General features: G+C 43.8%; 1 protein-coding gene across 1 annotated transcript in view; it reads left to right on the top strand.

The window, feature by feature from the left end:
* Positions 1–18,142, top strand: part of LOC144792796 (uncharacterized) — an 844,113-nt gene that overhangs the window by 49,057 nt on the left and 776,914 nt on the right. The window contains exons 6-7 of the mRNA XM_078667999.1: positions 7,066–7,191; positions 9,938–10,051. Coding sequence (XP_078524125.1) covers positions 7,066–7,191; positions 9,938–10,051 — 240 coding nt within the window. The remainder of the gene's footprint in view (positions 1–7,065; positions 7,192–9,937; positions 10,052–18,142) is intronic.

The following is an 18,142-nucleotide window of genomic DNA, read 5'->3' on the forward strand; positions in this document are numbered from 1 at the left end:
TCTATGCTTTCTACACCATCTCATTTGCAAGCAACAGAAAATGGTAGATTAGTCGTGAATGGGGCAGAGGCAGTGATAGTGGCAGTTATAAGAGGACAGGCAGGACATGATGTTGTCTTGCTCTTGGACTCTTAAGCCTACTGCATCTCTTTATGAAACTTAGCATCTTCTCTATGAATTCATCCTTTTTAGGTTTGCATGTGAATATTCTCGGCCTTTACATCTTTCTGGGCCCATCATCTTGTAGCATTCCCAACACTAATTTCTCAACAATCCTTGCAACAGTCAATTCATACTAATTTCCAAATTTAAGTGCATGGATTTGGCTGATTGGTATTACACTTTTCCTTAAGTCTGGAACTGAAAGAATGGGGGTCTGTCCGATCAGAGAAAGATAGAGCCCTGTGTAAACATAACAATGCAAGACCACAGTCCTATGCACCAGCAGCATTCCAAAGGTAAGACTCATGCATCAACTGGTGACTTTGTCGGTGAGAGTTTAAAACCTAAGAACCTGAATTACACTTGAGCTTTGCCATTAAGGGAAGGTGACTAGAAGCACCAGAAGCACCACTGGGTTGAACTAGTGAGACCCCACTGGGGCAACTTTCATTAAGGTCACATTAAACAGGGTCACAGGAGTCCCCTGATGATTAACAAGGAAAAAGAGGCCTTGCTGCCTGGAGCAATGTGCTCCCTTATCAGAATTAGACTCCAAAGGGAAAAGGCAACTGAAATGACTTTGGGATGCTATGAAACTTCAGAGAACCAATACCCACTAAGTTGCATGTGAATATCCAATTACCAGCCCTCAAGTAGGAACTCAGGGGCATATTTGCAACAACTTGCGATAATTATCGCAAACAGCGCTTAGCGTGATTTTTTTTATCGCCTCCTATCGCTGGACGTTATTGCGGAGATAACGCAGTATTACCAAAGTATATCTCCCGGCAATAAAGAATCCAGCGATAGCGGCGAATCCCATCTTTAACGTGAGATTTCCAGCGATAAAAATCCTATCGCTAAGGAAAATCTCGCTAATAGGCAGGTGGGGACTTAGCCGTAGAATTCGCCTCCCATTGACTATCATGGCTAAATCAGGTTTTTACCAGGTGTAAAATCCTAGCGCTAATCGCGGTTAGCGCACGTTTTTTTATTGCGTCGCAGGTATTGTTAATAGGCGATAGCTGTGTTAGCGACTGCTTTCAGTCGCTACCAGTTTGGGTACGCCCACTTTGCATGTCATTAGAGATAAATATCGCTGACATGCAAAGCGGGCCCAAAACCGCTTGCTATCGCCTGGAAACTGTCGCTAACTGCTATTGGCGACAGCTTGGCAATTGGGCAATAAAAAAATCGCTGCTTTATCGGCAAAAAGTGCCGCTAAATCGGCGATCTGACCCTTGCTAATATGCCCCTCAGTATTCCAATCCTGAAATTATCAGAACACTTACTGGAGGTGAACTGGTTTCATGCCAAAAGAATATGGAAACAACTAACTCCAAGCAAATGCAGGGCACTGGCAGCAGAAGGGTTCATAAGAGGAAGATACGGCCAAATCAACAGTTGCTACAGTGTGCAGTGGAAGCAAACTGAGAAGGACAAACGCAAATGGTAAGAAAAGATGCACAAAAAAGGAAACAAACTGTGTCAACGAAACTGCACGTTCTCACCCAGACAGATCAGTGTTGTAAGACACATAGCAAAGGATGGACCAGGAGTAGAAGGCAGAGGCAAATAAGGGATCCCACTGAGGCAGTTATGTCCCTCTGAACCAATAATCAAATCCCTGCTTATGCAGAGAAGCTGCACTATTACTGCCAAAGGTTACCAGAGGGGTAGAAGAACTCCTGACTCAAACCAGTCCAAGGAACAGCTAAACGAGGGAAGACTAGCCAAATTCTGACATATACACTGGGATATCAACAACACAAAATAGAAAACAGGACAAAGAAAAAAGGAAGCAAGCATTCATGGTAACATCCCCGAAGGAAATCAAAAAGTTCAAAGTAAAAAAAAGGAAGGGGTCTCCTAAGTAAAAAGAGAGCAGGGAGGGACTTAAAAGCACCCATAGGACAGTGATCCCAACAGTGATGTTTGCAAACAGCTGGGGCCTCATTTATGAGGCCTTGCGTGAGTTTTGCGCTTCCGATGCGTCACTTTTTGTGACGCATCGGCGGCGTAAAACTTGCCTCCTGATGCGCACTATTTACAAAGTGACGCATCTAAGCAGATGCGTCACTTTCTAAACCCGTGTGCTACATTATACCTGCGTCGGGTATAATGTATGCAAAGGGGGCGTTCACCCGCAAAAAGCCTCGTAATAGTGACGCAGTGAAATCTATGAGATTTCACTGCGTCACTTTTAGGACGCTGTTGCGTCAAAATCTTGCGCCTGCCTCACAGCAGGCGTAAAACTGACGCAAGCCCTTTCACATGGGGCTTTCCCCATGTGAAAGGACGCATTGCTGGAGTTGCGTCACTTTTGTGACACACCCCAGCAATGCGTGACTTTTGCGCTTACAGATACATCAGAAATACTGACGTATCTGTAACTCCTTGCGACATGATGCGTCATATTATAAATATGACGCATCAATCATGTCGCAGGGAGAGCACAGTGAAAAGTGACACATCGCTGTTTTCACGCAGCGATGCGTCACTTTTCATAAATAAGGCCCCTAGTGTGTATCAAGCATCCAACAGTAATCTTTGTAACAGTCATAACAGTTGCTGGTCAAAAGTCTTGGCTGAGTGAATGACCAGGAACAAATGAGATTTCCTGAACCAGTAACACAGCAAAGAAGGAGCGAGTAATACCAGGGAAAGCGGGGTACTTCTGAAGCACATTGAGGTCAATACTGTATCAGAGAAAGATTGGTCTGACAGAGAGTAAACTAAGGGTCTCCTCTATAGTATATAGCCATTGAATCTCACAACAGACTATCCCATAATTCCATCGGATGGAACTCTGGAGGCAGGATAATAGTACAACTTCCATCACAACTGTATCTGCACAAGGCACATCAAAAGAAAGTCAAGATATGTTACTTTCCCGTTGCCTGCCTTGAAATGGACAGCTAATTAGGGGATCATAATGGAAATAAAAAATCCTGATCCACAGATGTGAGAGGTGAGCATTGTACAAACTGTGATAGTCTGTCTTGAGCCACACAGATAAAAATAATTTTGCATTGAGCACAAGTAAAATTCCAGTTACTGGCTGATGAACCATCCTCAAAGAATCAGTGGACATACCATCATTAAAAAAACCTATAGATTGAAAGATTTGCACTCTTAATCTACAGGGTGAGAGTCTGAGAACTTACCAAGGCTATACAGCACTGTACACTCAAACTGGACTTGAAATGTGGTCATATTTTTGCCTTATTTTTTAATTTTATACTTATCATGTAATACTGATATCATCAGATCAGAAAAAGGAGTCTACCCTGGTACAGCATTTTGCAAATGCAAGGGGCACACCAACAAGGAAACAAAAGAGTTTCCTAAGACAAATAGTGACTCTTCACTTGTTCCATAGGTCATTGATCAGCTTATGATCCTCAGACATTCAAGAAGCCTGAGTGTTCTGGCGATAATAGTACTAAAAACCTCACCTTCAGGCCTAGAGGAATATATGTTCCTTTCCCGCATTCATTTTCCCGCAGGAAATTACAACGCGGTCGTCACAACGACCTTGTTGTGATTCCGCATACCTTTACTCCGCAAGTCAGAACAACGACTTGTGGAGGGGCGGGTGGGGTGCTGGAATTTGGAATAGTATAATTTACTATTCCAACTCCAGTCAGTGCGGACAGTAGGGAAGGTGTTGGATTTTAAATCCAACACCTCACCCCTCCTCAAGTTGTTGTTCCGACTTGCGGAGTAATGGTATGCGGAATCACAACGCGGTCGTTGGAACAACTGCGTTGTGATGCCCTGCGGGGAAAATGATTTGTGGTAAACGCTGTTTACCGGCCTAGAGCCCCAGCTCAGAAGCCGTCCTCCTCAATACGCTCATCAAAGACAAACAGAAAAAGGCTGGACCTACAGAGTGTGACACATATGAAATTTCAATTCTTGTTCAGGCAATATATGCCAAAGGAAAATATTTCTGAAATACCTCTTGGGAACACTGAGTTACACAAGCTCCTGCAAACACTAACGCCCAGACTTACTAGTTTTTCAGGCAGCTCACTGCAGCAACCAAATTTGATGTGCTATGCTGCCTTGTTCAAGGGGGGGAAACAACACACAGCCATATTCACTTAGATATATGCTGCTGCTGTTAGCACTTGCATGTCTGATGGGCAAACAGGCTGCCTTGCATGACGCACAGCCATGCATCATGGTGTAGATGTGAGTGTGCAATGTTTTGCATGGGATATGTACTGGAATCATGCCCCTCAAGTGCAAGTGCATAGGCTAAGACAAACTCAGAAAGGTCTCACACACTGGGGACCTTATGTACAATGAGTTGGCGCAGGGCAGTGCTGCAAATCTTTTTGCTGCCCTGCCTTATGTTAATTTGAGATGGCAGAAATGCGCTGTATTTACACAATACAATGAATTCCAGTCCTTTCAGGAAGGTTTGGGGCACAATTTGGTGCCTACCAACAATGCAGGCACCCTTGCACCATGGTGCAAGGGTGTCTGTATTGTTGGCAGGATTGTTTTAGTGCAGGAAGGGACAACTTCCTGCACAATAACAATATTTTTTCTCGTTATGTCTCCCCTGGGGAGGCATTTTGACACATTTCCAGGTTTACAGATCCTTTTAAATCTGGGAATGTGTCAAAACCCATGGGTGTTGAATTGGAAAACCCACCGCAACGCCCACGGATAGACCCTCAGGTGCACTGTAAGGCAATGCAGCGATTTGTGCTGCGTTGCCTTACGCCATTTTTACGAAGCCATGAAAAGCCACACAAAGTGACTTTGCGTGGCCTCGTAGATATGGGTCTGCACTCTGGGCCGCTGGAGCATCATAACAAGTGATGCACTGGCAGTGCAAAGGGCTGAAGAAGCAGCTGGATGTGTTTATTATTTTATGAGCATTGAATATTTTACCTTTCTGTACACCCGCTACGACTAGGTGTTAGTTTTCGACTCCAAGCCCAGCCTGGCTTTCTTAGTAGAGCAGGCTTGTTGTCAAAACCTATGGATATTTGCACTGATGTGTCCCAGTAATGGCACCTGCCACCTTTCCAGCTAAAAAACAAACCTTTTGCCCTGGTTAATAGACAACATGCAAGACTTTACACTGTTTTGTGCTTGTGAAATCCTTTGTAAATCAGGGCATAGGTTTACAGAAAGCAAACTTGAAGCGTTGTAGATAGGAGTAATATCTAACCTTGGAACAATTCATGGGAGACAAACAAGGGAGTTATCTCCGCTTTTTTGGCTTTAAAAGCCAAGGAAGCGGAGATAAAATGATCTCCCTATTACCTAGCTGTCGCTAACACCAGTTAGCGACAGCTAGTAGGAGATAGCGACCATCTTTGGCCACACTTTGCATGTCAGAGAAATGTATCACTAATGACATGCAAAGTGGGCGTGCCAAGATGTTAGCGACTGGAAACAGTCGCTAACATCGCTATCTCCTATTACCAACTTTTGGAGATATTCGCGCTAAGTGCGAATATCTACAAAAGCTAACACCTGCCCTGAGCAGTTCTTAGACATGTTATCCAATGGGAGGTGGATAACATGGCTAAGAGCGTTAGCTCGGTAATGCATGAATTTCGCTGACTTTTCAGCGATATTCATGCATTGCGGCCGATTTTTATCGCATTTGCGATAAACCTTGGTAATACCAAGGGTTATCTGCGATTAAAATCGCCGCAGGTCGGCGATAAATTTTTGTCTCTAACCAAGCAATAGCGATAATTATCGCTATTGCTTGGTAATATCCCCCAAAGTGTTTTTGAACTGGTGGCCTACAGGTGTTAAGGAGTAAGGCTCTGATTATGGGTAACTGGCAAAACGGAAGTTTGATTTGAGAGTCAATATGTCTCATCCCTTTTAGAGCGGATCAGATGCCAGCAAAATTCCGAAAGTACCAATTTCTTCATTATAGATTTCTCAAACTAGGTCATGGAAAAGAAAGACTAATTAGCGCCAGGAAAGGTAGGCCTCTGGGGGATTCTTTATGTGAGGCTTATGCCACTGGAGTGCCACTTTTTTGACGCTCCAGCGGCACAAGCCTCTCGTGGCTTTGCATGGCTCATAGATATGGAGTAAGACAAAGCAGCGGAAATTGTTGCCTTGCCTTACGCTGGATCAAGGAGGCGCTCCTTGGGTGTTGCGGTGGGTTTTCCAATGCAGCCCCCTTGGGTTTTGACGCAGCCCCTGATTTACTTAATCGCCTAAACCTGGGCAGCGCCAAAACTTTACAGTTGTATGGCATTACAACGCTGGCTTTTACCCCGCATGCCATTACAATGGGGGGGGGCCGGATAGTGGAATAGTTTAATTTTCTATTTCAACTCCAGCCCACGTTGACAGTAGGGAAGGTGTTGGATAGAAAATTAAACTATTCCCTATCCTACAGCGCCCTCCAGCGCAAGTCGTTGTAACGTCTTGCGTTGTAATAGCAGCGTTGTCATAGCAGTGTGGGGTAATGCCCGCGTTGTTATGGATGTTTCCCAAACTTTACCCCTCCCTAGAGCAGGCATAAATAAATATTTTTATTTCTTCCCGTTTGTTCCTCTTTCCATGTGTGCTGCATTCTCCAGCACACATAAAGAGAGGAAAACGCCTCTCAGGATTGTTTTGTGCAGGAAGGTGCCCCTGGAGACAGAAAAAAGGAGTCCCACAGGGATATGCCTCTGTACGGCTGTGGGTATACTCAGGTTTACCAGCTGTCCAACAGCGCCTTGTACACTTGCAGGGAGCGGGGAGGCAGAGAATAAATGTAGATCCCTCACATGGTTACGGGGGAAGGGTAAGCTACACAGCAATCTATAAAATATAAAAAATTACAGTAGAGTACACTGTTCTATAAGTGCGAGGCGTTTCATATCTATCCCTTTGCCAAAAATGTCTGTTTTCGTTTCACAGATAAAAACGAATGCCAGCTAGACTCGCAGGCCTGTGACCAGGCTTGCAGAAATACCATTGGAGCCTACCAGTGTGGCTGTGGAGACGGATACCAGTTGGATGACAGCAATAACCGCACCTGTAACAGTAAGGAGCACATTCAAGTCATCTCATTTAGTTTTTTGTAGCTGAAAGTTGATTTTATTCAGTGCTACTCTGCACATCCACACAATTTGCTCTGCTTCGATTTGACATTACCTGATAATATGTTTCAGAGGTGCTGCAGGATGGATTACAAGTAGGGGTAGGTATGCAACTAAGGCCACTCACGCAATATAAGGTCCAGACAAGAGCTCAATACATTAGCTCCTGGCCCAACTCTTGTTAGCTGGCTGCAAGCAGGCAGGCTTAACTCAGGAGCCAAGTATATAAAGCATTTAAAAACACCAATACATAAAATTAGAAGACACAACACACAAAAACAATCCCACACCAATTTATAAAAATAGGAAATATTTTTATCTTGAAAATGACACCAAAACGACAAAACTATAATATAGGGTTCCGGAGATATGACTTTCTAAAGAGTTACAGCTGTATAGTGTTCAAAAACCTCTAGCACCTACCTTGGACATCTGGTCGCACCTGACCGGGACAAATTCAAAGTTTGAGATCAACTGTTATGGAGCCTTGGTCAGATATAGTATGCGGGAGGCCCCAGTCAAAATGTTACTTTCACACTTTGAAACTTTTCTGGAGGATTTTTCGCTCAACGTGGGTGGTCCCACGTTTAATGCCAAGTCGACATGGCAGTTTAAAACTGCAATCAGACTGCATTTGTCGGCCTAGGACATGTTTATGGTGCAACTTAAGTGGGTGGCACAATAAGTGTGGCGGGTCCACTGGTAGCATTTAATTAACAGGCCCTGGGTATGTGGTATACCACTCTACAGGGGACTTACAAGAAAATTAAATATGTCATAAGGATATAAGCCCATCCAAGCATGTTTTAGAGGAGGGAGTACAAGCACTTTAGCACTGGTTAGAAGGGGTTAAATGCAAAGAGTCCTAGGGCCATCAAAAATAGGTGCAGCAAAAACAGAAGCAGCAAGGCAAATTGTTTGGGGGAATATCACCCTAAGGCTGACAGGTCTCACAGCATGCAATCCCCATGTTCAAGAAATGGAGAGTGAAAACGAATTTAATATCCTCCTGAAGATTTTCAATTTTTACATGATGGACTTGATAAGGGTTGGCCATTGTTCTTCCTGAGACTTCAATCGGCGGCTATCGTGCCCATTAGGTCTACAAGGGATTCTCTTTCTGGTATTAAGGGGTGGACCTTAAGATTGTTTAAGTATTCTGACATTTTAGAGACAATTTAATTTAGATAGTTGTGATTAAAAGTATGTTTCTTGGTAGCCTTTACTACTGTCAGAAGATTGAGTGAGATGAATGTTTTATCATCTTAACTCTCAACTTAAAAATTGTTGAAGATCGTATGTTTTTTATATTGGAACCTAATTTTATACTGAAACTTAACTCAATTTTATACAGAACTCAGGAATAGTTCTGCCAGCATTGTCTTCTAACCCAATAAGGCTTGCTACATTTATTGGATGTGGTCAGGTCTGTTAAGATATATCTTTATAGAACAGTGGAATTTTGGAAGTCATTGTTAAATATTTATGGCCACGTCAATAAAGGAGGAATTCTTCAATTAACCCCATTGCTGCGTGCGCTACCTCGGTAGTGCTGCGCACGTCCGTTGGACGTCGCGGCCCCGCCCGCGCGATAGAACGTTCCGCACTAGCGTGGAACGTTCAGTGCAGGTAACGGGTTAACTACCCTGAGCTGTTGATTAAAGAAATTATTCTGCTTATTAAATTTTGGATTGTTCTCTTCCGGGTTTAGAGCAGGCCCATCCTACTAGAGGGATGGCAGCCTCAGAGGCAGAATGGGGTGGAGAATCTTTTATTGATATTTGAGCTGCTGCTGCAACTTGTGCAAAGTCTTCTCCCTTTGTTAATCATTACTGATTAATTTAAGCCAAAGGAAAATAATTACATTTTGGAACAAAAGTTTTGAATGCAGAAAATGTTTGCTTGTGATGAAGGTGTAACAGGTCCACGAATGTTTTTCGATAAATGTTTGCAGAGTGAGATGGATACTATTATGTTTATAATGCCTTACTTAAATTGTATGTGCTTTAGTATAGCTGCTTAAAGAAAGGAAAAACTTCACGGAATGTAATTGAGTAGGTAATGTCTAGATTACTTACTGGTAATCCGCCCTACTCTGATTCCACATTTCTTGTTCCGATGGATAGGTAACCATATACTGCCTGAATTGGGGGTGGGAGTATATTTAGAAGCTTGGATATAACAGGACGCCTGAAAGGCAGGCATTGTTCCTGTTAAATATTTAACCACTTCGCAGCAGGGGTAATTCCCCCGCTGAGCTGGGGGGGGCGCCCACAGCGCCCCCGTGCTCATGACGAGCTCAGGGGGGGGGGCGCAGCGGGGCGTCGCCTCCTCTAGACATCCACTCTCCGTCGCCGCAGCAGAGGCACGTGCGCCCGCGTGGGTGGACTCGCGCGCGCCGGTGCGCGAGAGAAGGCGCGAGAGCGGCAATAGCGTTGGTGCGTCAACGGTCAGCCGGCGGCGGCACGCGGGCGCCCCGGGGGTTCCATTGTTTACCTCTGCCGCCCACGCCTCTACAGGACTAATGTCGTCTTGACCCCCCTCATGGAATGAGGTACTTTTAGCTTTGACAAAAAAAGCTGTGTTCACCACCGCAAATATATAAATAAAAATTGTCTTCTGGTCAGCACTTATTTTTGTTCTACTTGTTAAAAAAAATCATGTCAATAATTGTTTATTTTCCTTCACAGGAATAGATTTTTGCCGAGGCAGTCCATGTAACAATGGTGGTACCTGCTCCAGTACACTCTACGGGTTTGTTTGTACCTGCACCGGGGGCTGGGAAGGAAAGACGTGTGAGAAAGGTACAGTATATTATTTGTTTATGAATTTTACACAAAAATAACATCAATAGCATCACCTAATGTAAGGGAATCATGCACCTTTTTGACCTTGTTGCAAAAACACAAATTCTGTGCAGCAACCAGAGCCCAAGCTCTTCAAAGGACAAACGTGGAACGAAAACGAGTGAAATGCACAAGAATGCTTCCTGGTTCCAAGGCTTAATTGTAAAAAAATATATATATATATATATATATATACACACACACACACACACACATATATATATGTATACATACATATATGTGTATATTTTTACACACACATACATATAAATATACATATATATATATATATACACATATATGTGTATATATATATATACACCCACACACATATATATACATACATATATACATAGGTATATATATGTACATACATATATGTGTATATAAATATATATATATATATATATATATGTGTGTGTGTGCCACAGCCGTCACCGCCCACAGCATCAGAAGTGGTGTGGCAGTGCTCATTGAGTTAAGGCAGCGCTGCCTTTGAAGTGCTAGCACTCACACTGCACCTCTCTGGCACCTTCCAGAGCTGAGCAAACACTTACTCAGCACCTCTTTCGCTGCACTCACTCTGTGCCTTCCACTGTGCTGTGCCAACACTCACTCTGCCAGGCTGAGATGGCTCTCTGCACGACCGCGACACCAAACTGCACTCTTGCGATTGTCTTCAATCTGCATTACTGTGACTGCTCGCACTTCTGTGGTCGCCCTCTGCATGTGTGCCTTGACGCAGTGGTTTTAAGTAGCTATGCTAATAAAAACTTTCTTTAAAAAAAAGTACTTACTTGCTCTGCACTGTGCATGGGAGTGGCAGCAGTAACCCTTTGCACAGCTGTGGCAGCACCACAGCACTGCATGGCTGTGCAACATGCTCATGCAATACATGGCTGCAGCAGCAGTCAGACTGCTTCTATGCTTGTCCTCTCTTCAGGGCTGTGACCACTCACACTGCGCAGCTTTGTGCCAGTAAATCTGACTGCTCTGATGCTAGTTACACTGGGAGTCTACAGTAGCTACTATATGGTAGGGCTTCGGCAGCAGTTTCTCCGCAGTCATGTGGAGCAAGCACAGCTGTGGCAGCAGTCACTCTCGGTGTTAAACAACTTTATTGAGGTTAAAATATCACCTTGCACAGGGGCATCTTAAGGATTTTTGGGGGCCCTGAACCAAGCGTATTTTGGGGCCCCATCAAGGGAACAGCTTTGAATTTGTGATCCAGTTTTCGCTGTTTCGTGCCCTTTTTGGCCAGGTCACTGACAGTGCACAGACAGGCTTGTCAAAATACTAAATGTGTTTACATCTAATATTCAGGGATACTGATGAATCTTTTCAGTATTGTAACACTGCAACAGCTGACTAATATGACTGCAAGTAATCTTAGTGTCAGCTTCCCTTTCTCATATGTGAGGTCCTACTGTGATCTAAGAGAAACTTTTTTTTACTTTTGTTGCATGAAAAAAAAAACAATTCTCTGCAAAATGTCTGTAATAGACCCTCACTCATCACTCGCATTAAAAATACATTAAAGGAAAGGGTATTTAAAACAATCTGTTTAAGAATTATGCAAGGTCACCAGGGTAAGACTCTCTGCAGAACATTGCTGGCTGTATCAGGGGGCCCACTGAACGACTGGGGTCCTGGGCCAGAGCCCAATTTGCCCATGCCTTAATACATTTCTGACCCGCACCTAAAATATTGCACCCACTATGTCGGCTTACAGCATTTCTTGAAGGTAGGTAGATGTGAAGTTAAAAATTGTGGGGCAAATTATCAAGGGATTTATCTCTGCTTTTTTGGCTTTAAAAGCCAAGAAAGTGGAGATAAAATTATCTCCCTATCAGCAACAGGGTGCTAACACGCAAATTTTCATGTTAGCACCCTTTTTCTCTACGCTTCCCCTTGCATCTCTAATGAGATGCAAAGGGGGCGTTCCAGGGAAAAATATTAGGAGAAATGTTGTTAAGCGACATTTCTACTATTATCAAGGATTTCGCTAACCCTGTTAGTGATAATAAAAGCAGCGCTAACCGCGGTTAGCACTGCTTTTTTTTACACCTGGTATTTTCCTGACTTAGCCATGATATCCTATGGAAGGTGGATATCATGGCTAAGTTTATGAGCCCCTATCATCAAGCTAACACCAAACTTCGAGAGATTATCGTTGGTTTTCCAGCAATAATCTATCATTTGGCAGTTAGCGCGAAGATTTTTATCTCTTCTGAGATAAACCTTGCTAATAGCAAGTTATCTCTGCGATAATTTCTGGCGATGCTTAGTGTTAAAAAATTTGTTGCTAAGCATCGTTAGCGATAAATATTGCTCATCGTTGGTAATATGCCCCTGTAACCCTGTACCTCCACAGCCATACTTACTTAGAGGATAGGTTGGGGGTCAATATTGTGGATGCGATGTATGTGCATATTGAGGGAAACATTGTTAACAATGCGGGGATTACATCGCGATGCTATTACATCGTAGTTTTCACAACGCAAATTGTTACGACTTGCGCTAGATGGCTCTCTAGGACAAGTAATAGTATAATTTACTATCCAACACCTTCCCTACTGTACGTAGACTGGAGTTGGAATAGTAAATTATACTACTCCTAAGTCCAGCGCCTTCCAACGCAAGTCGTTGTAACGACTTGCGTTGTAAAAACCGCGATGTAATGTACCAAGATGTAAATGTATGCGTTGTAACGTCATACATCCGCATATTGATGCTACCTGATATAGTGAGATCTGCCCACCTGTGACAGCACACACTCAGCAAGTCTGATTACGCCTACTCTGCTCTTCTGCAATGACGTTCACTATGTTATGCCAAAACTCACTCTGCATGGGTGAGATAGCACTCACACTGTACTTCTGTGGGAGCTATCTCTCTACACTGCTGTGACAGCACTCATTCTGCGAGAATGTGACAGCACTCTACAACTGCTGTGACAATGTTCACATCGCATAGCTGTGACAACTCTCTGACTGCTCTGTGATTTAACTCGCTCTGCACTGCTATGACACACTCACACTGCACATCTGTAGCAACACTCATTTTGCATGACATTCACAGCACTCAATATATAGCTGTGCTCTTAACAACAGGGAAAGGGAATTGGGGAACTCACAAAGGGCCAGATGTAGGTAGCGCAATACCGGTCGGTAACGGTCGAAATTACCGAATTTCGGCCGTTACCGACCGGTATTGGACATTTGAGTTGTAGGAGGCATGTTTAAGGATTCGGTAATTTACCGAACGGTAATTTAAGGAATCGTTAAATTACCGAATTCTTAAATTCCTCCAGGCCCATAGGAATGAATAGGAATTACCGAATCGGTAAATACCGAATCAGTAATTACCGAATTTTACCGATTCGGTAACATTTACCGAATTTTTTTCTTCATAGCATTTACCGATTCTAAAATACCGAATCGGTAAAATTCGGTATTTTAGAAAAAGAGCTGAATGAGATTGCAGACAGTAAGGTCGAGATTACGTAAGGGTAGGAAAAATAGGCAAATACAAGGATGTGGTGATCTTATGCGTCACAGCAGCCTATACATCAATAAATAGAACCCAAAGGAGCGACGGTGTTTTAGCTTGAGCTGCCCCTGTGCCTTGCAGAGATCACAAGCTGTTAGGAAAAAAGCTGAACCATTCTTGGATTTTAAGGCAACACACTTTGCTTTCTCGCATGTGTAGTTTTACTTTTCCTACTACCAATTGCATTATTACAAGTACCTACAAATTCATGTGAGCTGTCAGGGTATGACTGAACAGTTATCTTACACGTCATAGAATTCCTCGAAGTGTCATCTATTCCTTGAAAGAATCCAACGTGTGCCCAGAAAACAGAAAAGCAAAACACTCCCCATCATCACTCCCTCATAGCGCCTGGCCCTCCGAAGCCTTTCAGTAGGATTCTTCACTCCGACCAAGACCTAAGGAGGCGCAGATTTATAGAACTTTGGGGCATATTATCAAGGGGGGCGATAGGCAATTTTCGCCGCTTTAGCGGCCGTTTTCGGCCACTAAGCAGCGATAATACTATCGCCCTATTAGCAAGCTGTCGCTAACATCAGTTAGCGACAGCTTGTAGGCGATAGCGAGCGGTTTGGGACCGCTTTGCATGTCAGCGATATTTATCGCTAATGACATGCAAAATGGGCGTACCCAACCTGTTTGCGACTGAAAGCAGTCGCTAACATCGCTATCGCCTATTATCAACACAGGCGTAGCGATGGAAATATTCGTGCTAAGCGCGAATATCTCCAAAAACTAACACCTGCTCAGACCAGTTCTTAGCCATTATATCCAATGGGAGGTGGATATAATAACTAAGACCCTGTTAGTGATAATGCCTGAATATCGCTGTATTCTCAGCGACATTCACGGATTTTGCCGCTATCGCCGGGAATTTTATCGCTTTTGAGATAAACGTTGCTAATATAGCACGATATCCCAGTGATAAAATCCAGTGATGCGAGGCGATAAAAAAAATTCCGCTAACCCTACTTAGCGATAAATATCCCTATTTGTTGATAATATGCCCCTTCTACTCTCTCTTCTGTACCAGAAAAGCTCCTATCTGAAGTCAACATCCTAACTAAAAGCAGTGCGACTTGCCTCCACAAACGTACCTTTTAAACAGAAGTTCAAAAACCATTGATCACAGTGTAATGTAGTTAATGAGTGGGTCGCATAAATGGGACAACATTCCCACGTCTGAAAAGATCCAGTTTTCATGCAGACAGGGGTAGCTTGGCTAAAACTGTCAGGGTTGTGGGGGGTGGTGCCGCAGCACCCCCAAAATAATCATGCTGCAGTTGAGAAGGTGAATGAGCAATAAATAGATGCATTTACATGTTGTATTTATCTTTTCACATTTGTTCTGTTTAACCCCTTCGATGCTGATGACGGCCCCCAGCCGTCATGCATCACGGGGCTCGTGTGCTGATGGCGGCTGGGGGCCGTCATAAACCCGCCCACTCGTGATTCTGCCGCACAGGCGCAGAATCGCGGTCGCGCCCAAGGGGTTAAAGACAGAGGTCAAATGTCAGGCTATGTCTTCTAAACAATGACTGCTTATTATTTTAACATGCAGAGTGGCGTTTACTTTTCTCCCTTTGACTGCAAGTTAGGGGTTTGGAGTGTGAAAGGAAAGGGTGTAGGGCGTTGTCTTTTTTCTAACACCAACAACATTCAAATACGTATAAATGAACTGTACACATATATTTCAAAGTATATCAGCAGTTAGTAAAGCGCACAAGAAGCACATTTTGTTTGCAATTCTGAAGTGTGATAGAATCAAAGATTTTACTAGGATCAGAGCAAATCCAGACACTACATTGTGACCTCAAAGTATAAATATTTGCTGAAACACGATTTTGTTTGTGCTTTATCCGGCATAAACTTTGTTGCCATTTCAATGGAAAATGTGCTGTCTGTAAACGACAGTGTACCAGCTCATCGTGCTTTAGAAATATATTTGCAACAGTGGGGCATATTATTAACAAATAGAGATATTTATCTCTAAGTAGGGTTAACGGCAATTTTTTTATCGCCGCGCATCACCGGATTTTATCGCTGAGATAACGTGCTATTAGCAACGTTTATCTCAAAAGCAATAAAATTCCCGGCGATAGCAGCTAAATCCGTGAATATCGCTGAGAATACAGAGATATTCAGGCATTATCGCTAACAGGGTCTTAGCCATTATATCCACCTTACATTGGATATAATAGCTAAGAACTGGTCTGAGCAGGTGTTAGTTTTTGGAGATATTCGTGCTTAGCGCAAATATTTCCATCGCTACGCCTGTGTTGGAAATAGGCGATAGCGATGTTAGCGACTGCTTTCAGTCGGTAACAGGTTGGGTACGCCCACTTTGCATGTCATTAGCGATAAATATCGCTGACATGCAGAGCGGGCCCCAAACGCTCGCTATCGCCTGCAAGCTGTTACTAACTGATGTTAGCGACAGCTTGCTAATAGGGCGATAGAATTATCGCCGCTTAGCAGTCAAAAACGGCCGCTAAAACTGAGATAATTTCCTATCGCCCCCTTGATAATATGCTCCAGTGTTCTCTAAAATGCACAACCTGCCACATACCGCACCCTTACCACTCTCCACCTGTCTGTTATGTCGAGCCTGGAATTTTCTCAGTCCGTGTGACTTCAGTTGACAGCACTCCCAGTCTGAAAATTGTTCCAGCACCACTGGTTTTTGGACACCCCCCTACAGCCTTAGCCTACTGTGGTTCAGCTAACTTTAGGCACTGGCGGGCAGCGTTGCCCATACGCGCTGGCACAAGTCCAGAACGTTTCGGGGGTGTGAACTATTTTAAAATGCAGCCCACACCCACATTTGTACTAATCCCGTGCGTTAATTTTTTTAACTTTTTGTTTTTAGTGTGAGAGCCTCCTTTTGGTGCCCCCAGTCCTCCGTTATTTCGTTTCCTATTTCAGAAGGCCGGCAGCATTAAAGTTCTACAGGGCCTCTTACTTCATTTTTTAAACGTGCTGCGAACTTTGGGGGCATATTATCAAGGACCGGTGTTAAAATTATCGCCGTTTTATCGGCAGGAAACTGCCAATAAAACGGCGATAATGGGCTTGATAACACGCCCTTGTTAATTCCCATAGAAGCCCATATTAACACCAGAACATGGGCTTCTATCAGCCGCGGGCCGTGGAGGGAGTTACGGTGGGGCAGGGAGGCGGGGAAGGGGAGGGGCAGGGTGGAGGGCACTAAAAACCGGCATATGGATAATTGCAGGTAAGTAAACAATTTAATTAATGAAACGAATTTCGTAGCGCGCACTGCATCGCAAAATGCGATGCAGTGCACACTACGAAATTCGTTTTATGAATTAGATTGTTTACTCTACTGCAATTATCTATATGCCGGTTTTTAGCATCCTCCACCCTGCCCCTCACCCTCCCCGCCTCCCTGCCCCACCGTAACTCCCTCCACGGCCCGCGGCTGGCTTCTATGGGAATTAACAAGGGCGTATTATCAAGCCCATTATCGCCGTTTTATCGGCAGTTTCCTGCCGATAAAACAGCGATACATTTAACACCGTTCCTTGATAATATGCCCCTTTATTTTCTATATTTAGTTTTAGCTTAAAAAATTAAATAGGGCTCATGGGGAAGGTTGCGATATGTATTTTTCATAGTATTAGCAGCAGCCACCGAAATCACTCAACTTGTAGAGATCGGGTTGACTTTCTTCAGCAGTAGCACAACCCTCGCAGTCTTTGGGAGGGGGGTGGGCATAGGTCTCAAACTTGCAATTTGCTCTTGTGCGCAATTTGACAAATGTTCATGTTTTCAGTGGGGATATTTGTGCTGTTTCAATGCATTGCGTCAAATTTGGCTGTTGTTATCAGCAGAAGAATCAGTCAGGCTCAGGAAATGTGATACGTTTCAGGAAGTATCCTTTTCTGCTCAATATTATGGCCTAGAGATGTAGAGAAGAAATGGTAGTGACAAAACTGAAGTGCTTATGCACCATCCTTAACTACTTATGGGAGAGACCTCTCTAAGCATGCAAGCATTATAGTGTGTATTATGTCCCAGAAAGTAAGATGTAGGTGTAAAACCTATGCATACAATAGGCCCACTTTACTTGGAGTGAATATGTTATGTATATGGTTCACTATATTATGACTTCACACTGCTATTTCATACCAAACCAGCCCTGCCCATCCATGCACTCAATAACTTGGGGCAGATTTATGTTAACTGGCACATCACCAGGGATGCGCCAGTTAACATGCGCCACAGTGCGCCACTGCTCCGCCACCCATGGTGCGCCACATTTATGATGCGGCGCACCATGGTGCAAGGCAGTGAGGATGTGTGACGCATCTCTCGGCGAACGGGCGGCGCATTGCAGGAGTCATGTCGCAAGTGCGACATGACTCCTGCAATGCACAGGAGCCACCTATTCAATGCATTGTGCGTCACCCTTACGCCTCCTTCAAGCAGGCGTAAGGAATTGACGTAGAAAGTGGCTGAGTGAAATCTCATAGA

The sequence above is a fragment of the Lissotriton helveticus genome, chromosome 11 (assembly GCF_964261635.1).
Source record: "Lissotriton helveticus chromosome 11, aLisHel1.1, whole genome shotgun sequence".
NCBI classification, from domain to species: domain Eukaryota; kingdom Metazoa; phylum Chordata; class Amphibia; order Caudata; family Salamandridae; genus Lissotriton; species Lissotriton helveticus.